Raw genomic sequence first — 23,415 nt, forward strand, 5'->3', positions numbered from 1 at the left:
ATACACTTAGAACTGAAAGTAATTTAAACTTTAATGTAATAAAAATGTAGTAAAATGTAAGATGTAAAAAATAAAATGTAAAAAGTGTAATGAAAGTATCTTTTGTTCATTACTCTGTACCTGTCACTTTGCTTGAACGTTACAAACTCGGTATATGAAACTTCTGATGAGAAGCTATTTAATTGTACTTAATTCATTGAAGTAAGGCATCTTTTTTTTTTTTTAAAGGTTGGCCGCTGAGGGGACTAATGGAGTAGATAATCATGTACCTACAGGCACTGTGGTACAAAACTCATGCTGTTCATACGTAGTTAATGGAGACAGCGCACCTTCATCTCCATCTCAGGTTGCTGCCAGACCCAAAAACACACCAGCTCCAAAACCACTCACATCTGAGCCTGCCAATGACACTGGTAAGCATGGCCCTTTGTGACTCATTGTTTAAATGAAGACTAAATTAAATGTTATGTAACTGTATCTACACTTACTGTACAGTCTTTTAAAATCTTCCATTCTATGATAGAAATGCAAAGATTACAGTGCAGTTTTTCATAATATTTGAATTTTTCTAGATTATTTAAAAATACACACATGAGGGACTAGAAATGAAGGCTCCATCGAACGTAATTCCCATGACATTCACAGTAAGTGCAATGAAACCTAAGACAATTGGAATAATAATAAGAGCTAACATTTGTGCTATGCATATTCTAAACACTATATCCATTTACTGATTTAACTCTCACAGTAGCTCTTTGAGATGGGTGCTAGTACTTTTCTCTTTGTCTCTGGGAGGAACTGAGGCACAGAGAGAGCCCAGCTAGGAGAGGAGGGGCTGTGACTGACAGCCAGCTCGCTGACGCTCAGCTCTCTGCTGTCCTGTTCGTTTGGATGCGTATGATTTTTAGAGTGTCTCAAAGTTGTCCATCTTTTATACCACAATAAGCTTTAAGTGATATTCTCCCAGTCAGCTTCGTGTTTGTGTTTGCATGTTCTCTAATTATCATTGGTCACATCTGATAAAACAATCCAACTGCCACCATTCCATTGGCTGGTTTACAAAGGCTTCCAGAACCTACTGTGTTGGTAGCAACCACTTCACCAGTGTCACTGTATGATTTGTCATTGCTCAGTAGGAGGATGAATTCAGGTATCTTTTCAAGGGGTGGGGTTATCCCCTTTAAGGTGTTGGCACAAAACTGATACTCCTTTTTCTAAAGAAGAACTTTAAAAATCAGTTTTCATTGTTGGGATGGTGATGGGGGTGGGAGTGTGCATATTCTGTGTATAACACCTTACGTTTTTAATCCCTTCCTTGTGATCCCAGAATCCTAAAATCTTTAAAACCAAAACTCATTTTGATAAACTCATTTGATGGCAAAATGACTAGGACTGACCTGAGGGTATTTATCATACTTACTACGAGAATCCCTGCATTTTGCTGCAGAAATAATACTGTGTTTAATTTCAGTGTGTAGCGCCCAGTCCTGCTCAGTGTGAGTGTAATAGTATGCGTGCCATGTTACCTTTGTAAATTCTGGAAAGTTAGGAATTCTGGAATACGCTTGGCCCCAAAAGTTTCCAGATAAGGGACTGTGGACCTGTGCTAAGGAGTTTAAAACAAATGACTTCTTTTCACCAGAGACGTTGTCAAACGTAAGGGCTTTTGGCAGGGCGGGGGCGGGGCGGGTTGGGGGCGGCAGAGCGTAGGGTGCATTTCCCCGTCCTGTTCTTTTGAGGCTTAGGAGGATCCGTTTAACAAGTTTAGTAAGTAAATATTGGTACTTGTTCTAAGCTAAGATGGGAGGCAGTCATGACTGAAAAGATTAGATTTGGCTTCTAACAGGACGAGGCTTAATCCCAGCGCTTCCACTTAGTGTTTTAACCACATGACCTTGGATAAATTTAACATCCTGAAATTTTAGGTTCTCCGTTTATAAAAAGAGACTAATACTCAATAATGCCTTACAGGTTTTTTTTGAAGCTTAAATGAGATAATAAATTTAAAACACCTACCACCTAGGACAGTGCTTTTTAAGAAAAATATTATTTTCTTTTCTACTTTCCGCCCCTCACCCTTAACTTCTAGTGTGAAATGACTATTTCTAATGTATAATTATTGTTCTGTTAGTAAAGTGGATCAGAGCTCAGTATGGTAAGTTTCAGGCAGAATTAACATTTCACAAGTTCATTAGACTTTTGCTTTTAGCTTTTTATTTTGAAATAACAGATTTACAGAAAGTTGCCAAGAAATGTGCAGGTAGGTCCCATGCTCCCTTCTCAGTCTGTGCCAATGTTAACGTCTTGTATAACTATAGCACAATGTCAAAATCCGGAAATTGGCATCGACACAATCCACACGTCATCAGTTATGCCTGTGTTGTGTGTGTGTGTGTGTGTGTGTGTGTGTGTGTGTGTGTGTGTTTCTGTGCTATTTTCATGTGTGGCTTCACGTAGCTACTAGCACTGCAGTCAGGATACAGAACTACGCCATTACCAGAGGCTCCCTGGCTCTCTAATTCCTTCAGAGCTGCAGCCACTTTCAAGAGTGAATTGACTTTTAAAGAACCTTAGTGTGTATGTCATACTTTTTAAAAAGGGGTAAAAATGATACTCAGAGTCTTCCATATTTCCACCTTTTTCTACTTTATTTGGGTGAATTGTGAGAGTACAAATGCACAGCACTATGAGATGTGCGTATCATAAAGTCCATGGGAAACTTACTTCTCAAGGACTAAATGTGAAATGAGGGAGGTCTGTCTTGTAACCCAAAAGTCGTAATGGCTGAAAGTAAGGCTTGAGATAGATTCATTAAGAAGCCAAGTCAGCAGATGTGGTCTTCTATCTGTAGAGAAGGAGATGCTCTGCATAAGCTTCTGCTGTCATTCCCGTCACGTAAGATTTCAGTTACTTGCTTAGTGTAATTCTCCATATTCTTTCATGAGCAAGGAACGTGTGATCCCTTTCTCCTTCCCTTCCTTCCCTGTCTATCTTGTCTTTTTTGTCATTGTTAACAGGTGTTTATTTTGCAGCTCCTGTAGACTGGACACTGCCTTGTGTCTGGGCATGTACACATCACCCTGAGTTTCTCAGCTTCGGCACTGTTGACATTTTGGGCCAAATAATTCCCTGTTATGGGTGGCTTTCTGTGTGTTTTAGGATAATAGCAGCATCCTGGCCTGGACTTACTAGCTGCCAGTAATATCATCCCTTTCCTCTAGTTGTGATAAACAAACACTCCTCCAGACATTGCTAAATGTCTTTGGGGGGATGGAGGACAAATTTGCCCCCCGGTAAGAACCACTGTGTATGAATAGTAATCCCTCCAGTCAGATACATGCTCCCCATAGCCTGCTTAGAATTCCCCCTATTGTCAACGTCTTGAATTGCTGTGGTATATTTGTTGAAATTAATGAGCCAGTATAAATGTATCATTGTTAACTGAAGTCCATAGTTGACCTCAAGGGTCATTATTGTATTGTATGGGTTCTGTGGGGTTTGAGAAATGCGTATTGCCATGTACCCACCATCACAGTAGCACACAGAATTCTTTCTCCACTCTACAAATACCCTGCACAGCTACAGTCCATTAACCCTCAACAAAGCAGGCGAGGATACACAATGGAGAAAAGATAGTCTGTTTAGCAACTGGTGTTGGGAAAACTGGGCAGCTGCATGTAGATCAGTGAAGTTAAAACTGCCTCACACCGTACACAGAAGTGAACTCAGTGGATTAAGGACCTAAATGTAAGGCTGATCACTGTAACATCCCTGGAGGGGAACGTAGGCAAAACAGTCTTTGACATAAATCACAGCAGTACTTGTTTGGATCCTTCTTCTAGAGTAATGGGAATAAAAGCAAAAATGAACAAATGGGACCTAATTAACCTAAAAAGCTTTTGCACAGCAAAGAAAACCATCAACAAAATGAAAAGACAACCTACAGAACGGGAGAAAATATTTGCAAATGATGTGACTGACAGGGGACTAATTTCCAAAATATATAAACAACCCATACACCTTAATATCAAAGAAACAAAAAACCCAATCCGAAAATGGGCAGGAGACCTAAACAAGCAATTCTCCAATGAAGACATACAAATGGCCAATAGACACATGAAAAAATGCTCAGCATTGCTAATTGTCAGAGAAATGCAGATCAAAACTACAATGAGATATCACCTCACACCAGCCAGAATGGCCATCACTGAAAAGTCTACAAATGACAGGTGCTGGAGAGGGTGTGGAGAGAAGGGAGCCCTCCTACACTGTTGCTAGGAGTATAGATTGGTGCAGCCACAGTGGAGGACAGAATGGAGGTTCCTTAAAAAACTGAAAACAGACTTACCATGTGATCCAGCAACCTCACTCCTGGGCATGTATCTGGAGAAAAATAAAATTCAAAAAGACACCTGCACCCCAATGTTCACAGCAGCACTATTTACAGTAGCCAAGACATGGAAACAGCAAACGTCCATCAACAGATGACTGGATAAAGAAGATGTGGCACATACACATACATACAATGGAACACTACTCAGCCATAAAAATGAATAAAATGATGCCATTTGCAGCAACATGGATGGACCTGAAGATTGTCATTCTAAGTGAAGTAAGCCAGAAAGAGAAAGAAAAATGTTATATCACATCATTTATATGAGGAATCTAAAAAATAATAATCATAATAAGGACACAAATGAACTAATTATCGCTTTGATTTCTTGAACATGTGTGAGCACATCTGACTGTCCTTTATGATTGGATTACTGCATTCTGTTGATTCTTATTTTGTAGTTGGCTTTATTCGTTTGATAACTAAGTTTAAAAAGCTAACGCTCTAACCTGTTCTTAGAAACAATAATCAGTAAATATATGTAAAATAAAATGTGCAGTGTGCTGTATATATTTATTTACATGCAATATACTGTGTATGTGCGATCAGACTGTAATAATTCTACCTAATAAAACTGAAAGAGGAAAAAAATTAAAGTATTAATCAAAACAGACACAAATGTCTACGAATGTAAAAAAAAAAAATACTGTAATATAAAAGCCTAATAGGGATTAGACCAAATGTCAAAAGAATATGATGAAAAATTCATAAACAGGGAGGGAAAATGCACAATAAGTAAAGCTATATTTGAGTTTCATGCTTCTGTGTTAAAATATCCAAGACAATGTGATCACCTTCAGTCTCTGTAATTTAAAAGTAATTGCCATCTAGAGTATCTGTAAGCATTACAGTACTTAATTCTTGAATGGATGTTTTGTAGGTTAGCATTCCAGTTCCTTTCTCTGAGAACGTATATTCAGAAGAATTAATTTGTGATTTATTTCTTTTTGATTTTTACTTTAACAAACAATTCTAAAGCAAAAAAAAAAAATTCACAGAACGTTTTAAATCGTTTTCCTTTTTGTACATTAGACACATAAGAAATGAGTTTCTTCCAAGTTAGACTGGTTATAGATTCAACAACTCTAGAGAGACTTTTCAGAAAATGCTATAACAGCCCTTAGGAGATGGCCGGGTCCTTGGCCATCATCATTTCTGCACTGCAGTGTCTTACCTAGATCTTCAAACACTTGCATTTTATTTTGGCCTTGAGACATCACAAAGAAAACATTTTCATATAGTTCTAAGCAGGAGGACTCAAATTCAATATTTTCTTATTTTTGATAAATACACTGTAAAATTTTAAGAAAATAAAGCATTTTCTTCTAAAAAAAAAAAACTACCTGAAGATTCCATTGCTCTTAATTATATCTCTCTCCTCTATTTCACTTAGAACTTTAATGTGTAATTTTCTAATAAGTTTTGTTTAATAATCTATTCTCGTTCCAGTTTTAATTTGATTCACTTTTATAGTGACATGTAGTTGAAATGGATCAATCACGTTTAAAATGAAATTCAGAAAATTGTGTCACTGGATCCCAGTGCTGGCTGTTTCTCTAGGAAGTATAGAATGAGTTCCTGGATTTTTTTTTTTTTTTCATTCTCCTCTAGGACTACCTTAAGAATTAATGCAACATTATATTTCCCACTATTGGCAAGAGTTCTTTTGATATTAGCTACATTTGCATATGGAAAGGGAGATTGAAACGAGTCATTTTAAAGTTTTTATGTAACCCATGCAGATTTTCAGAATAATTTTGAAGAAAAACATTTGGTATTTTAAAGTTGATTTCTCTTTCCTTAAGTTAGGGTTAAGGAATATATATATATTCTTAAATTTTTATTATTTATACATTCACATCTAAAATGTGAGCACAAAAAAATACCTGTTTTACTTTATTTCCATCGTACCTGATACATTGGTCCTTGTAAATTAGGGTCTGAGTAAGTGTAATTGATGAGTTAGTTGATTGCCTTGTCATTCCTTGATATTAATAGATCATCTCATGAATTTTCCCTTTTCAGTCAATGGAGAATCATCCTCATCTGCACCAACTGGTGATGCGTCCACCGCGGGTACCGCAGGAGTGGCTGAAGAAACCGCCTTGTCTTCAAATTGCATTAGCACTGCTGTCGAAGATCCTCCAGTTCAGGAAATCCTGGCTTCCTCAGAAAACAGTGAATGTATTCATCCTAACGGTGCAGCATTCGGATCTGAGGCTAGAAGCGCGTTAGACCCTTCCACCTCCAATTCTGGAAGTAGCTCAGCTTCTGAAGCAGCCAAATTAAGACAGCCAGAGGGGAGCGTGGAACCCATGCGGCCGCAGTCTGCAAATGCCAGCACAGAGACTCTGCCCTCGGGGTAGGTTGAATCTTTTTTTAAAGATAGGTAACTTACATTTAATTTAAGTGGCAACTTTTTGATATTATGTGACTGTTGAATATGTATATGTTTCCATTGTTCAGTAAGTTGAAATCTGATAAATAGAATTTGTTTATTTGCTAAAAACGAAGTATTTTATGGGGGAGGTAATTAGGTTCACTTATTTATTTCTAGAGGAGATACTGGGGATTGAACCAAGGACCTTGTGCATGCTAGGCATGCACTCTACCACTTGAGCTATACCCTCCCCCCACTAACAAGCCAAGTATTTTTTAAAACTATGAACAATTGCTCTTCTAGTTAGTATGTGCCGTATGTGCCTTACATTATTTGCAAGACCCTCCTGGTTTGAGTCTTGGTTGACTTTTAGTTAAGAGTGACCCTGACCCTGTGCATAATAACCTCGGTTCCCTAGCTTCCTTTATTGTTAACAGGCTCCCCGGGCAAGAGAACGGGTAGCTGTCTTTTTTCGCAGTGAGTACTGAGTGCTGGGGAGAGTCCCCTAACCCTGCTGATTAGCGCTGTTACAAACTCAGGTTTTCACTGCTGCTCAGTAATTCTGGATCTCATTTAAATCTCCCACTGTAATTATTCAGCTTTCTGTGCTTGTCTTTAAAGGGTATTCCATTTGGTCATCTGTCCCACATTTATTAATAGGTCTTTTTTTTTTTTGACTCTTTACTTGGCTCTGGTGATACTCACATGATTGATTCATTGTCTCTCCCTTCAGGAAGCTTATTTAGTCGCTCATTTTTAAGCGTATATACAATACAACGTGAAAATGCTGTAATAGAAGTGGGGTGTACACACGCCGTCGTACACAGCTTACAGCAGTTAGAGTGTCTACTCTCATAGCTGCTGGAGGTGCGGCTCTGAAGGTCTCGACCTCGTCACCCTCCTTGTCTCATCACAGTCACTGTGTCCGTGCGCCCCTCACGTCTGAACTGTTGTTTCTCAGTGCTCTTCACTGGCTCGCCTGGGTTTGCCTGTTGCCCAGGTGTGATTTCAGCCTTCGGTCTTCTCCTGAGTCTGTGCCTCCCCTGTTGAGTCTTGCACTACCCACCCCCCTATCACTTTAGCTGTGAAATCTATTTGTCCAGGCCAGACCTTTGTCTGAGCTTCCTTTTCTCTACTTACTGGAAATCTCAACTTGCTTCCTGCAAGTATTTGGGGCCCTACAGTATCTTTCCTTCCCTCTGAAAAATTTCTCATTGTCCCTGTGTCTTCTGTCTTTGGCAACTTAATCATTTATCCTAGTCTCATGTGTCTGCAAGTGTGACTCAGGTATATAAGAAGCTGTTCTGACTGCCAAGGACATTCGTGATGTGGTGGGGGGTAAAGATAAGTAAAGAGTGACTGCAGTACAGTGAAGGCTGCGCCAGAGGGAAGTTTAGGGCGCTGCGGTGGGAGGGAACATACATAGAGGGAGGTAGTGGGGAGAAACCTGCGCTCTTGAGATCAAAGAATACCTTCTGGAAGAAATGACCCTTAAGCGGATTTCTGAAGGAGGAGGAGGGATGAGCAAGGCAGTCATGGAGGCACAGGTGTGAAAGGCCTCATTCTCAGCTGAGCTAACTGCGTGTTCAGATCTCTGGCGTCCTTAGAAAGCGAGTAAACTGAACTCAGGAAATAGGATTTTGTTGCAGCTTGCATTGAGCATTTAAGAAAGCAAGGAAAAGAGTCCTACGAAGAATTTTGTATACCTGCTAAGGGTTTGGGAGTTTTAAGCAGGGGAGTGGCATCGTCACATTTGCACTGAAGTACAGATCACTCCAGCAGTGGTGTAGACGGGCTATAGGAGCTAAGGAGACAAGCTAGGACGGCAGCCAGGTATGTGTTTTATGAAGGAGGGAAGCAGCATGCCCGTTTGAAATGGTAAGTCCCTAAACTTAATTCCGTGGGACCAGGTAAACGCTTCTCCACGCCTGTAGCCACCGCATGCTGTCTTTTGCGTTAGGAGAATTTTGTAGGAATCCAGATGAGTGACTTTCAGATCGCAGGTTGCAACCTGTTGATAGATTGTGACGAGCATTTCAACACATAATGAAGTATGTCAATATAGAATAGAGCAGAAAATACCTAAATGTGTTAGGTAAGTGTGCTAGTTATTTCTGGGAAGTCTTTTTCTGGTGTGTGTTTGTCTGTATAAAATCTGTAGGTAAATAGTCTGGTGCACACAGAGATGATTATGTCAAATATATTTCTTACTTTGTGAGCTCTTGCCCAAAAAGTTTAGAAGCTGCTAATCCAGGTGAGAAGTTAAGGAGCCTGCAGTAAGGTGGGCGCTAGTCTCCTCAGGTGACGTTGGGCTGGGGGATGGTCACTGGCGTGAGGAGTGGAAGGGGGAGTGGAGCCGCGCTCCGCTCTCTGGCCCGTGCAGCACGTGGCTTCTGTAACCATGTGAGTCAGCAGTTTTCAGATCTACATCTTCCCTCTTTCCTCAGAAATCTCTTTCGTTCCTGTGCTTCCTCTCTTTGGTAACTTAGTGTTACTCAGTGTAACTTTGCCGGTGTTGTGAAGGAAGAGAATTCTAGCCCGAGGATGGTGTCTGAGCGTTACACCAAGCGTGATCTTACCCAAAGGCCGTTGCACTTGCTCTGACTTCTGTGTGGAATGTCGTTTGTCACATATCTGCATGTCTCTGCTCAAATGTTACCTGGTTCCAGAGGCCTTTCCCGATCGCTCTGTCCAAATCAGGCCCGTCTGTCCCCATCCTTCTTACCTGGACTTATTTTTTCCCAACCTACTGTTGTGAAAATTTACAAGCATGCAGGAAAAGTAAAAGAATTTTGCAGTGAACACCCATGTATCTGTCTACCACAGTGTCTGTAACTGACATTTTACTCTGCTTGCTTTATCTCCTGTCTCTTCATTTCTCCATTCGTCTAATTTTTAAACATAATTCAGTAAGTCACAGATATCAGTACATTTTGGCTCTCGAAACTTCAGCTTGTCTGTCATTAACTAGAGTTCAATATTTGTTTAAAGATTTTTAGGTAAAATGTACATAGAAGAAAATGCACATGTCTTAAATGTACCATTTTGATGAGTTTTGACAAATGCAAATCACCCAAACCCTTATCATGATTAGAATACTATCATCACCCCAGAAAGTTCTCTCAAGCCCCGTTTCAGTCCCTGTCCCTACTTTTAGGGAATAAGTCATCGCTCTCCCAGTTTTTCACCGCAGTAGATTATGAATTAGTTTTCCCTGTTATAGAACTTAGCATAAATGAGATTGGTATGAGCTCTTCAGGGTTTTGTTTTTTTTTTAAATCAGCATGATGTTACTTGTTTTATTTTTCTTTATAACATTTAAATCACCAGGTGACATGTATGTTTGTGTGTTACTGTCAGTTTCTCTCCACTAGACTGAAAAGGGGTTTACTGAGTCCATTTCTGTATTCCTCATGCCTAAAACGCTGTCTTCCATACAGCAGGTACTCAATAAATATTTATAAGTAAATTAGTGCTTGATTAAATGATTTTGAGTCAGTGAGCAATTGAGCAAAGCCCCTGGCTGGTAAATGCTTCTGAGGAAATGGTTGACAAGGTCAAAAGCTCCTGAAAATTCAAGTCAGAGGAGAATTGAAAGGCACTCATTGAATTTAATGACAGAGAGATTATTCATTGTTGACCTTTGACAGAGTGGTTTCTGGGAAATAGCGCTGTATTCAGATGGCTCTGTGATGGAGTGAATGGGCCGGGGAGGGGGTGGGGGGGTGGGGTTGGAAGTGTGATAGAAAGCTCTTTGAAAGAGGGGGAACGATGGTGTAGAGCTTTTTCCCTGGGAACATACAGGGAAAGAGGAATGTTTGGTAGAGGCGAGCAAGAAGAAATACCGAACTGGGGAGTAGTCTTTCGTTTTAAAAAATGGGAGTGACGTAGAAGGCGGTCAGCTGCTGATGGCAGGAGCCAGGAGAGGAGCAAGCGCACGGAACGGCCAAGCAGCTGCTGATCGTGGTTTACGAGAAAGCAAGTCTTACATCTATCTGCCCATTATCCAAATTTGAAACCAGTAGAGACCCAGTTAGTAACTTAATTCTGTTGTTTTTATTGTAATGTCTTTACCAAAATCCTTCCACAGTGGGTTTTGGGGATTTATACACAGTGTCTTAGTGAGACAGGGAGACTGTGTCTAGACACTGGAGCGGGGAGGAGCGTGGTTGAAGGTGAGGGGCGGCAGTTACACGTCGGCGTGTGTCTCTGTGACATTAAAGAACTCCGCTAAGAAGTCTCGCCTGTCGGCCTGGTACCTGCACCTGTTTGGGGGGTGTTCGTGAATTTCTATGCTGGGATAATCCAGTCTCTGGCCAATTCCAGCCCCTCACTGTTACAGGGTCCACGGGGACAGCTCTTGTGGGCTGTCACTGTGAGTCCCCCAGACGAAGCCTGGGTGTACCCCTTTGTCCCTATACTGCCCCCCCCATTGCTGCCCAAATCCCGCTCTGGTCACCACTCAGGCCTTAGGAACTCATTCTTGGCGACTGTTGTTCCCTACCAAGTAGACTATCACTCTGGGAGTGACAGCTCAGTGAGTTGCTTCCTGGTGCACCGGCTGCCTGGGAGAAGAGGAAGCACACTGGGACCCCAGAGTCGCTGGGCAGATGGAGAAACTTGCCAGGCTCCTCCCTTGGTGGCCAGGAGCATTGTCAGCAGAGGGCCGCCGGGTACACAGCAGGGCTGCAGCCTGGGGCGCCCTACTGCAGGGGGTGGGGGGCGGGGGGGGCGGTGTGATTTGCTTTTACTAGGGAAGTGCCTACGCGGTATTGATGTTGCCTTTTGGCCCACAAGGCCTAAAATATTTACTATCTAGCACTTCCCAGAAAAAGTTTGCCTACCCTTGATCTAGGGAATAGAACATAGAAAATTACAAAGATGGTATCCAAAAGTAGTTCTGAATATGAGGTTCTGTGTAACAACCAATTTAGTTGAGGAAGATAAATTCCCTTTGGAACAAAAACACTGAACTCTGGAAGTGATCCCTTGTGGAAAAATGAAGAACCATGTGGCTTGCATTATACTTGGAAGCTGAGTGCTTGCTGAATATTTATTGACTGTTAAATTAGAAATGTTTGCAGTTAACTTAGGATGAAACTAAAAAAGGGCTTCGTAGTTCGCTTTATGGATGGCGCTCTTGATTATGTTTATTTTTGACGAAAGGGAAGCTTGTGGCAGATGTGAGCAGCCCCCACGCTCAGCGGCTCTAAACTGGCAGCTCCTCAGAAGGCAGGTGCAGCTGATCAAAGACCCAGTGAGCTTGAATGTTTTGGGAGACTTACGCAACTGGAAAAAATATTTGGAGTTCAATTAATAAGAAGTACATAGAAAATAAGAAAGTGGGGGGAAAGGAGACAATTAAAGAGACAAATCATGTCATGTTCCATGGCTCAGCTGTTGGGAGGGTTTACCCAGCCCTAAAAATTGTAAGGGAAGGAAGGACATGGCGTATGAGTGTATTTGGAGCTGTTGGAAGGAGGGTCCAAGTTACAGAGTGTACATTTGCAGTAAAGAGACAGCTTTATCTTCCATAGTGAGAAATCAATACATTATGTTTGAAATTAAACAAGTAGTAAAGCAAGCTTGTTAAAAAGAAAAAAAGACGTATATGTAATTTTGATAAAAATTCAAACCTAAATTAAAAGCAGTAAAAGAGTACTTGTTAAGAAAGGATGGAAGCCAGGAAGTTTTGATAGAGAACAGCAATACAAATTCAACGACTGACTGTAGGAATTAATACCTAAAAATAGCGAAGGTACCATTATCAGAAAGTTCTTGAAACTTGATACACTTTGCAGGTATTTGTTTCTGGCCATTAAGCTTTCATACAAATCAGTAGCCCATTGGTAAGTGTTCTAAGTATTCCCTGAAATGTCTTTAAAACGAAATTCCTTAAATCCTACCTTTCCATGAACTTTTTTGTTACATAAAAACAAAGGAAGTAAGTCTGAAATTTCAGGTTTTAGTGAAATACTTATATATCTAGATTTTTGTAGCACAGGATAGCATGGGTGTTTCAGTGTAGGATTTTATACCGCTGATTTGTGATAGATAAGGTTAATAGTTTATGTGATCCTAAGTCGCCTGTGAACTTGGGCACCTTCATTGTTCATGGTTACTATTTAAGCATCTCGTGACTAATGTTAGATGCGGCTTAAACAGATGATTATTTTTTGCATGCCATTTTAAGTATGTATGTATGTGTACACCTTGTTTAGGGAAAAACTTCAATATGTATGGTCATTGTGTAGGAAAATAATTAAAGGCCTCTAATCAAAAAGAAGTCAAATTAAATTGGATCCTTGTGTCTAAGAGAAAGGAAAATATTTTTCACTTTTTCTGCTTTCAGTTGGAACCAAGAATGTTAAACTCAGAAAAACCAGGTTTTTATTTTTTATATTTAAAATTTCTATGCCATTTTAAGGAAAGATTAGAGAGGAAGAAACAGGGATCACAGAGGAGAAAATGAGAGTGGGGAAAATGAGAGATTGAGAGTCTTCGAGATAAAACAGAGAAAGATAAAACTGAGATGCCCATAGACTCAGAGACTTACCAAAATGAGAGAGGGGTAGATGTGCACAAGAAGGCACTCTGCATCTAGAAGAAAGAGTTGTCTTAGAGCTGTGTCACCTCCTGCTTTAAGGCCATTTCTGCTGAAATCTTTCAGATGTGTATTTTTTTTAATAGCAGGCAAAAATGGATATTACTTCATTGACATTTTGTGCTTTGGGAGTGATATTAGGCTGAAAGTTCCTTTACCCTTGATTAAATTTCAGTTTTGTGATTATTTGGAATTCTGTAAATTAGTGACTTAAGAAATTCAGGTATTATTCAGTGCTCCCTGCTAACTGTACTTACCGAGTTTCTGGTACTGGTATTAAAAAAGGAAAAATGAAAAAAGTGAAAAGCACTAATAATTGAGAAAAGAAACAACTTCATTTTGTGTGTGTGTGTGTGTATGTATATACATATACAGATATATATAAATGCGATCTTTTAAAGTAAAACGTATCTGTCATTTTCTGGATTATAAGGAGTACTTTTTCAGGTTGTCTTGGTTTGTCATCTTTGACTTTTATTTTTGCGTTTTAGGTGGGAACAGAGAAAAGATCCTCATGGTAGAACCTATTATGTGGATCATAACACTCGAACCACCACGTGGGAGAGGCCGCAGCCTTTACCTCCAGGGTAACGTAGCGTCTCACCATCTTCAGCTGTGCTTTGTCATGCATGTAAACGTTTATCCAGTGCAACACAGAATGATTCTTCCATCCTGCGGGGTGCATGAGTTTCCTCGGTCTGCTTTTGTGGAGAGTGAATGTCCAGTAGACCAGATTGGTTATATTGTGTCTCTTTCACAATTAGTCTGAAGGGCTTCCTTAAGAGTTTGTCAAACACTGGTGTGAGTTTACTGAGAGTAGTTGCAGAATTTTGACCCAGTTTCGGTCCTTGTTCCTTTTTAGTGACGTACTCAGGACAAGTTACATGTATGAAAGGGACGCAAGTCTGATGGAGGACAGCTTATATGTGCGCTTCCCCGTAGATCGTGATCAAACCGGGCTTTACGTGAGAGATGTCAGTGTGATTCAAAATTACTATCTAGTAAATTGCTACAAGTAAAATTACATTACATTATGGCTAAAATCCTAGAGGATTTTTCATGAAAAAAAATATAAAAATTTTGAAAACTGAAAAAAGTTTATGCTCTTAGGCTGTGATTCGAGGCCATTCACAAACCGGTCTTCCTTCTCCTCCGTGCTCATTCATAACTCCCCGCACGCTGCGCCGAGAGCTGGCTGAGTTATGCTTACAGTCTCCTCCCTCTCTGCCTCTGCCCGGAACGTTCTCCTCACTGTCTTGGCCACTCGCGGTATCTGTCCCTGCACGCGCAACTCAGAGTCCGCCAGTGTAAACATACTCAAAGTCCAGAAAACTCAAGGCAACAATTACATTATTTTGTGAGATTTGTTGCTGAAAGGGTTCTGAAATCATAAGAATTAATGACACAGATTGGCTTAAAGTGAGCTGCCCCCTGGAGGATGGGGAGAATTCTGGTTGGTGGAGAAGAGCCTTCTATTCTGAGGGAATATTAAAACAAAGCCGTGATAGAATGAAACGTATGACACATGTGGGGCCAGCAAGTAGCTGTTTGGCTCTCACATGGGGCTCCTGAAAGACCTTAATGGGGTTGAGGCTGAAATGGTGAGTTGATTTCTACACTGTGCCCAGAAACGGGGAGGTGACACAGTGTGGTCCCTTTGGCACTTCAGCGGGAAGGTGGGTTTAAAAGCTATGAGTTAGTTGACTTAGAATCCTGTACTTGGGCAGGGATGATAGAGGCAGATTGCTAAGTAAACAGTAAGCACGTAGTGTTTATCTGAAAAAGAGGGAGAAAGGAACGTCAAACTGACACGGGCACTGTTCAGTCTATGGCGTCTTTTTTAGACAGTCCTTAGAAATCACGTACGGGAAGAATGAGAAGGTAATTCAGCTAAAATAAATAGCAAGTGACACGTTCATAATTCTTCTGAAGGATGTCAGTATATCCTTTCAACTTATCATGTCTTAGACTTGGTTTTTAAGTGATTTGAGTGAAGAGTTACCGAACTATATTGTAGTTTTGTGTATTAAGAGATGATTGTTTATTTTCATTTTTCTCACTGCTGATTTTATTCGGTAGTTGGGAAAGAAGAGTTGATGATCGGGGAAGAGTTTACTATGTGGATCATAACACGAGAACGACCACCTGGCAGCGGCCCACCATGGAGTCTGTCCGGAACTTCGAGCAGTGGCAGTCTCAGCGGAGCCAGCTGCAGGGGGCCATGCAGCAGTTCAACCAGCGGTACCTCTACTCGGTAATGAGGGAGTTACAAGACGTTAGCGCAACCGCGTCCTCCAGGCACTTGCCCTTTTCTAACTTGGTGACTTTTCTCAAATGTTAGAGATTGCATTACAAGTTTTATTTTTCAGTGGCTGTTTAATAATTAGCATTTCTGATATACATAAGCACTTTAAGTTTTTTTGTTTTTCTTTAATTCTAGTTTACCAGCATCACTATACACTCAGGCTTTTGTCTTTATTAAGTGGTAGTTCCACCAGTGCAATTTCTTAATAAAGCAATTTGTCTTTGCCAATTCCCAATCCTCTGCTTTTAATTATAATCATTTTGTTTGCTTTAAATAAAACAAGTTGCTTCCTGCTTATTAAGGCCAGTCTTTCCATAGTCCAGCTACTCTGATTCCCATCCCAGGTTCTCAGAAACAACGCTTTCATCTGCTTTCGCCCACCAAGTATGCATTCTTGGGATTGCAGATAGTTTTGTCCGAAAAACTCAATGCTGTCTGAAAATTTGACCAATTGGTTGTCTATTTTTTGCCATAAGCAAACGCCCACATTAGTTGGGGGGAAAATCCCTTTGTGAAATAGATTTGATCACAGTAAGTAGGAAGTACGAATTTTAAGTACTGGGCATCTCTATAGTGTTCTGAGGCAACTCGAAATCCCAAAATCTAGAAGGGAGTTAGGAAAGATACAAAAAGGAGGCTCACCTCTTTCTTCAGAATCCTGCCTCAGGCTGGCACATCCGACTCCACTTTCCTTGAGGGTTAAGTAGTAAGTTCTCATTTCTGGATTGCCCCGCTCCCGGTTCTGTGCAGCCAGCAGAGAGCGGGCGGGCCAGCCCAGCCATCCCGCGTCTCCTGCTGCTGTTGCTGGTTTTTTCATAACTTGTACAGAAATCTGTGTAAGGGTCCGCCATTTAGCTGTGCATAGTGAACAGATTATGTACTCTGTGTGGTTGAGCTTCACTGTACACATGAAAACCTTTGGGAAATGGCAGAATTAGGTGATAGTGCACATCAGAAGTGTGTTCTGCACACAGCAGAATGTTTAAGGACGTTTCCTTAAACAGACTGAGGTTTGGTTATCCAAATACAACAGCAGGTCTAGGGTCAGAGTCTGGGCCAGTTCTGCCTTGGCTTGGTAGTGCCACCAAGTGCCCAGGTTCTCTCTGCCCTTTTGCTCCCCCATCCTCATCTGGCTTCATGCTTTGAATCTTGATCTTCTGGATCTGCTGCCCCCGGTCTCATTCTACATCCAGGCAAAAAGAAAGGGAAGGGGAGATTGGGAGAGGGGATGGCTTTTTTTCTAGTAAGCCCCTGCCCTTTACTTGGGAAGGATGCCCTCATCAGGGACTTCTGCCTGTCCCTCATTGGCCAGAGTGGTCATTCTGCTAACGCAGCCACAGGGAAGGCTGGGAATGGAATATTCTCAGATGGACACATTGACACCACAGACAAAACAGTGATGTGGTTATCACAGAAGGAGTAGAAAATGGATATTGAGTACAATTAACGGTATCTGTTTATAAAATATTTATCAAGATGTGTATACTTGTATCATTAAGAAGTGATTTTACAGGTAATGATTTTTATATTTGTCTTTTAAAATTGATGGTAAAATGTTTGTATTTTCTTTTGACTATATTTCTGGGTTGTAATACATAAGCATTAATAAATTTTTAAGTATGAATATATAAAAGATACTAATACAAACATTAAAGTTTATTTGTCTGTAGATAATACTAAAGTTTAATTTTATTAATAGGCATTTGCTTTAAGGAGAACTGTGGTAACTATTTCTTTTGGGCAGGGCAGGGCGGGGCGAGGTGATTAGGTTTACTAATTTTTTATTTTTTAGAGGAGGTACTGGGGATTGAACCCAGGACCTTTTGCATGCTAAGCACATGCTCTACCACTGAGCTACAGCCTCCCCTTAGCTATTCTCTTTTAAAATAATATTACCTCATCTAAACACCACAATTTGCTATATACTCTCTGTCTCATGCCTTTGACTCCTGTAGACTGTTACGGAGTGGGCTAAAAGATTAAAATGTTAATGTCAGTATATCATTTCTAAATCATTTTAGAGAAACTAATTAAATTTTATCACTTGATTGACTTCTCTTAATCTATTATATTTTTAGGACTTTGTGTCTTTAAATTACTACATTCACATTCCTTTATTGTATTTTTTAGAGAATTATTATAAAATGTGATTCTGCCAAGTGCTTAGTTTATTCTTTTATATTAAAATACTGTTTTTAAATTTCATATATTAAAATACTGTTTTTAAATTTCCTCTCCCCACCCTCTTCTCCAATCAGGCTTCAATGTTAGCTGCAGAAAATGACCCGTACGGGCCTTTGCCACCAGGCTGGGGTAAGCGAATTGGTTGTTGGTAAAAATATCTGAAAGGTATATATAGCATATAGTTGTTAAATGCTCTCTCACTCTGTTTTTTAGAAAAAAGAGTGGATTCAACAGACAGAGTTTACTTTGTGAATCATAACACGAAAACAACCCAGTGGGAGGACCCCAGGACTCAAGGGTACGTATGTGCTGCGGCCTCCGTGTCCCGCAGGTGTCTGCGGACAGAGCCAGGTCAGCCTGGCTTCGGGTGTTTCCCTGCACCTAGAAGATGCTCACCATGTGACTGTAACGTTACCTTTCAGCTTACAGAATGAAGAACCCCTGCCGGAAGGCTGGGAAATCAGGTACACCCGGGAAGGCGTGAGGTACTTTGTTGATCATAACACAAGAACAACAACTTTCAAAGATCCTCGCAATGGGAAGTCGTCTGTGTAAGTGAGGTTCTTAAATGCTGGGTGATGAGGACATAAAGGTTTGCTTCCCGTTTAGTCTCAAGGTTAGCAGCAAACTTCACATTGCACATCAAGAAAATCTACACAAGTAATGCTCTAGTTTACCCGTCTTTGCTCTGCCTTACTACGGAATGGGTTTGTGGCACAGAATTCCTTAATAACAGTAGTAAATGCTTAGCCAGTGAGTGCTCTGTGCCCAGGGTTCTTCTGAGCGCTTTATGTACATTAGCTCATTTTATCTTCCAGCAGCGACTTGAGGTAGATACTGTCATTTTCCAAGTGAGGCTTAGGGAGCGTAACTCACTTACGCAGTCGTACGGCAGGTAGTGGAAGTGGCTTCCGACCAAGGCGGTCTGTCCAGGGTCTGCCCGTAACCGGCACATCTCCTGCTGCTGCATCAGGGAGTGCAGTGGTCAGCAAAACCGAAGCTCCAGGTAAACATGACATCATGAAGCATTTGAACGCTCTCCTTCATCCGCAGTCTACTTAGGTGTGACGTCCTTGCATCACCAGGGAAGGAGAAGCAGCCATAAAAGTCTTCCACAGATTCTCCCATCACATCTGCCCACCTGTCAGCATCGGGCTTCGCTCTTCGTCCTGAAGACGAGCGCGCACTGTCGCTCTCGAGCGCCGTCCCTCCGCTGGTGCACCGGAGCCGCCCCGCTCTTCTCCGTTGCTGCCCCCGCAGCCGGCTTTCTAGCCCCCATCATCAGCTTTTCTTTCTCTACTGAACTATTCTCACTAGCTGTTATTTCTCCTAGGTCAAAAACAGACAAGCAAAAACCACAGCTCTTCACCTTACAAATCCATCAGTGACAGTTCACTTCTGTTGCTGCCCTTAGAGGAATACGACCTGGAAGAGCTGTCTCTGAATGGCTGTTTCTGATTCCTCTCTCAGACGGACAACAGGGAGGCTCCCCGGCCCTGGCCTTACTGAGGGCACCGGGGACCTCTGCGTTGTTCGTCTGGGGGTGGCTTTGCAGTTCTGTCTCATCTGACGCAGTCAGGAGCATTTGATGGAAATTTCTCTCTCCTGACTCAGCTTGCTTGGCATCCTTCTGCCTTTCTGGTCTCATTTCTTCCTCTGTTTTGTTGGGTCCTTCTTTTCTCTTCAGCCTCTTGAGGTTGAAGTGCCCAGAGCCCTTAAGTCTCTCCTTTTCTGTCTGTGCTCCTTCCATGGTGACCCTTGTCCAGGTCACACTAGTGACTCACAAGGCGTCTCTGGCTTGCGCTTTTCTCTTTAAATTTGCTTCACGCGTTCAGCGGCTTACTTGATAGCTCTAACTCGTAACCCCTTCTGGAGGACCCCCGTCACACCTGTCCGGCCTGGGCTGTTTCCTGTCTCGTTTGATGATGGTGTCACCCTCAGGTGTGCCGGGCCAGAAGTCTTGGACTCATCCTTGACTTCTCTTTCCCACTCACCTCACACACAGTCAGTCCATCAAGAACTAGCTACCTCGCCTTCAGAATGGATCCAGAATCCAGCTGTGGCCACCATGTCCACTGCCACCACTTGGCTCTAAGCCACCGTTGTCTCACCTGGAGTGGTTCCTCTAAGCGTCCCTCTGCTTTCTACCCACGCCTCATGTAATATTATTCTCTGTATAGCAGGGAGACTGTTTTCCTTTTTTTTTTTTTTTTAAGTAAAAAGTTATTCCTTTGCATAAAACCCTTCAGTGGTTTCCATTTTAATCAGAGTGAAAAGCAAAGTAATCACAGTGGCTTCCGGGTCCTTCCAGCATCGGACCCCAGCTGTCTCTCCAACCTCATCTCCGTTTTCCCTGCTCATTCACGCTGCTTCAGCCTCACCGGCCCCTTCCTGACACTTGAGGCCTCCACACTGGCCTTTGACTTCCTCTTCACCCAGTCTCACCTGTGTGGCTTCTGCCCTCCATGTCTTTGCTCAAATACTGCTTAGTCTCTGAACCCCACTCTGTTCACCCTTTCACAGGTGAAAAATTCCCCCCACTTCACTCCATGTCCTTTTCACACTGCCTGTTTTCCCTTCTTGAGGAGCGGGAGTGGTGAGACATTTATCCCCCTCTGCCACTATGTGGTTGACTTACTCATTCTGTTTCTTGTCTGTCTCCTTCACTAGCACACGGGCTCCACAAAAACAGGTATTTTTACCTGTTTCATTAACAGTAATGCTCTCACTGCTTAGAACAGTGCCGGGTACATACTATGCATTTTTGGAAATATTTGTGGAATGAATTCACTTGACCCTGACAACAGAAGAGAGCATTTTTCATCCACTCCAGAATGTTCCCTTTGATGTGAAAGTTCTTTGCACTCTTCTCTTAGGCTGTCACTCAGTAGGCGAAAGGCCCAGCCCCTCTCACTGTGAATAGACCCTCTCCCTGCCCGCTGCTCCCTCTGCCTCTTCCCTCACCCACCAGCTGAGCCGGGCCACCTGGGTGTCACTTGTTCCTGGGAATTCGATTCTGCTTTGCTGACTCTCTGCAGCCGTGTTTGTTTCTGTTTTGGATCAGGTTTAAGGTTCATGTCTCTTCTGTCTAGAGCCTCTGTCCTCCTTCAATTTAAGGGTTATCACGAGGTTTTCTGTGAAATAGTCAGTAGTAGATTTTAATATTTTAACTGACTTGTTTGCAAAAGATCCATCATACACACACTCTCCTGGTGTGTGTGTGTTGTGTGTCCTCATTGCTTGAGTCTCTGTTGGCCCACTAAATGCATCTTTACTTCTCTCTCAGCAAGTAAGTTTCCAAGGTCATTTGTAGGACTCTGGTACACTCCAGTTTCATACTGAGTATTAAATATGCAGCTTTATTGTGAGTTAACACATGGTTTGCTTTTATTTTTCTTTAGAACTAAAGGTGGTCCACAGATTGCTTACGAACGCAGCTTTAGGTGGAAGCTCGCTCACTTCCGTTATCTGTGCCAGGTACTGCGGTGGTAAATAAAGCTTCTGCTCATAACCATTTAGTTTTACCTTCACACAGTACACACACTGGAACTCACATGATATTATGATACTGTTTTTGTTTTCAGTCGAATGCACTACCCAGCCATGTAAAGATCAATGTGTCCCGGCAGACGTTGTTTGAAGATTCCTTCCAACAGGTAAGAAAGAATTCATCAGAATGAAATAGTGCCGTCAGCCCGCCCTCTGTATCTGCAGCTCTTGAATCCATGGCTTCAGCCAACTAGGTAGAAAATAGAAGAGGAAAATGTGAATCTGCTTTACGCTGGCAAATGACAGGCATACCGTGTTGTATTGCTCTGCACTTTATTTCGCTTTGCACATACAATGTTTTTTGCAAATTGAAGGTCTGCGGCAGCCTTGTGTTGAGCACGTCGGTCAGCACATTTTTTTCAGCAGCATTTGCTCACTTGGCGTCTGTGTGTCACATTTTCGTAATTCTTGAAATATTTCAAACTTTTCCATTATTATTATATTTGTTATGGTGATCATTGATCTTTGATGTTACTGTTGCGAAAAGATGATGACTTGCTGATGGCTCAGATGATGGTGAGTGACTTTTTAACAATAAAGAATTTTTAAATTAGGTATGTGTGTTGTCTTCTGAGACCGAATGCTGTTGCACCCCAATAGACTACAGTACAGTGTAGCTTCTGTAAGCACCGGGAACCCAGGAGATTCCTGTGACTTGTTCTGTTGTGGTAACTCTCTTTATTTCGGTGGTCTGGGGCCAAACCTGCAGTATCTCTGAGGCATGCCTATACCTGAGTAGTACGTACACTGTCTTAGGTATTGTAAGTAATTTAGAGATGATTTAAAGTGCACGGGAAGATGTGCATAGGTTACATGCTTGAGCATCCTCGGATTCTGGTGTCTGTGGTGGTGTCCTGGGACAGCCCACCCCGGATGCTAGGGAGCACTGTACAGCTTGTCCCCTTGCATTCTGCGTCTCTAAAGGGAGTTAGCACTTAGAATTGTAAATTATTCGGAACAGGAAGACTACCACAAAAAAGAGATAACAAGAGAAACTTGGCAAAAAAAAGGAAAAAAAAGAATAACTACCGCTTACTGATTGTCCATTATAATAATGGTCGTAAGAAACCCCATCATGTGTTGAGTGACTGCCTTATGCTTGGCACTAGCAGCGTGTATTCACCATTTCGCTTAATTCACCCTCACAGCATCCCTTTGAGACAGCTCCTATCATTATCTCCCTTTTACAGGCAGAGGTACTTAGGCTGAGAGACAAAATTATTCTGCCATAAATTAGATTAGTAAAATGAAGCTTAAAGAGCTTCTGGAACAAGTTGATGCATTTTGACAATTACTTTTCTAAGACTTTATTAACTGAGAGAAAAACGTCTTGATAATGCTACTAAATTAAAATTAGGTTGGTATAGGTACTGTATTCCATTTAAATACTCCTTTAATGACCCCAGTGTTAATTCCCACCTCCTCGGTTTCTGTGTAAGTGCCGTGATCCCGGGGGACCTGCCAGCGCCCCATGCAGACCCCGCTCACCTCCCTCGTGGTGCTGTTACCGCCGCTGCGCTGTAACACCGCCGCCTCACGGGCTTCCTTTATCTCCCTTCCTGGAATTAGGCCCCAGGGGAGCACAGCTCTTTAGTTTGCTGCCGTTGCACGCAGGACCTAGGACGGTGCCTTGCACATGGCAGGCATTAGTAAACTTCTGGTGCGTGAATAGGTGAATGTAATAGGTCTGCCTCTCCAAAATCACCTGCAGAATACTTAAAAGATAAAAAAACCAAAATATTGTCAGTTTTTTTTTCTGATGAGGTTGAGAATTTTTCTTCTTAGTCCCCTCCCAGTGTATTACAGCGATGCGCTAGATTCTCCGTGTACACAGATACACGGGGACTTTTCTGTATATGAGCCAAAATGGAGTAACAACTCTCCGAAGTCAGAGATGTTCACCGCCCAGCTGCATTTTACTAGCTTTTGGAGTTTGGGCAAGATACTCAATGTGGCTATTATCAGAACTTTTTTTGGTTTAATAAATTCTTAGCTAGTCC

General features: G+C 41.8%; 1 protein-coding gene across 6 annotated transcripts in view; it reads left to right on the forward strand.

The window, feature by feature from the left end:
• WWP1 (WW domain containing E3 ubiquitin protein ligase 1) overlaps positions 1-23,415 on the forward strand; it is an 86,084-nt gene that overhangs the window by 39,018 nt on the left and 23,651 nt on the right. For all 6 annotated transcript variants that reach the window (XR_010378493.1, XM_031441395.2, XM_031441396.2 and 3 more), the window contains 9 exons: positions 229-413; positions 6,419-6,755; positions 13,869-13,964; positions 15,457-15,631; positions 17,941-17,995; positions 18,080-18,164; positions 18,289-18,417; positions 21,268-21,343; positions 21,451-21,522. Coding sequence is in view for 5 of the 6 variants with exons in the window: in XM_031441395.2 (XP_031297255.1) it covers positions 229-413; positions 6,419-6,755; positions 13,869-13,964; positions 15,457-15,631; positions 17,941-17,995; positions 18,080-18,164; positions 18,289-18,417; positions 21,268-21,343; positions 21,451-21,522 (1,210 nt within the window). In the remaining variant the exon portion in view is untranslated. The remainder of the gene's footprint in view (positions 1-228; positions 414-6,418; positions 6,756-13,868; positions 13,965-15,456; positions 15,632-17,940; positions 17,996-18,079; positions 18,165-18,288; positions 18,418-21,267; positions 21,344-21,450; positions 21,523-23,415) is intronic.

Source organism: Camelus dromedarius, chromosome 30 (genome assembly GCF_036321535.1).
Source record: "Camelus dromedarius isolate mCamDro1 chromosome 30, mCamDro1.pat, whole genome shotgun sequence".
Taxonomy (NCBI): Eukaryota; Metazoa; Chordata; class Mammalia; order Artiodactyla; family Camelidae; genus Camelus; species Camelus dromedarius.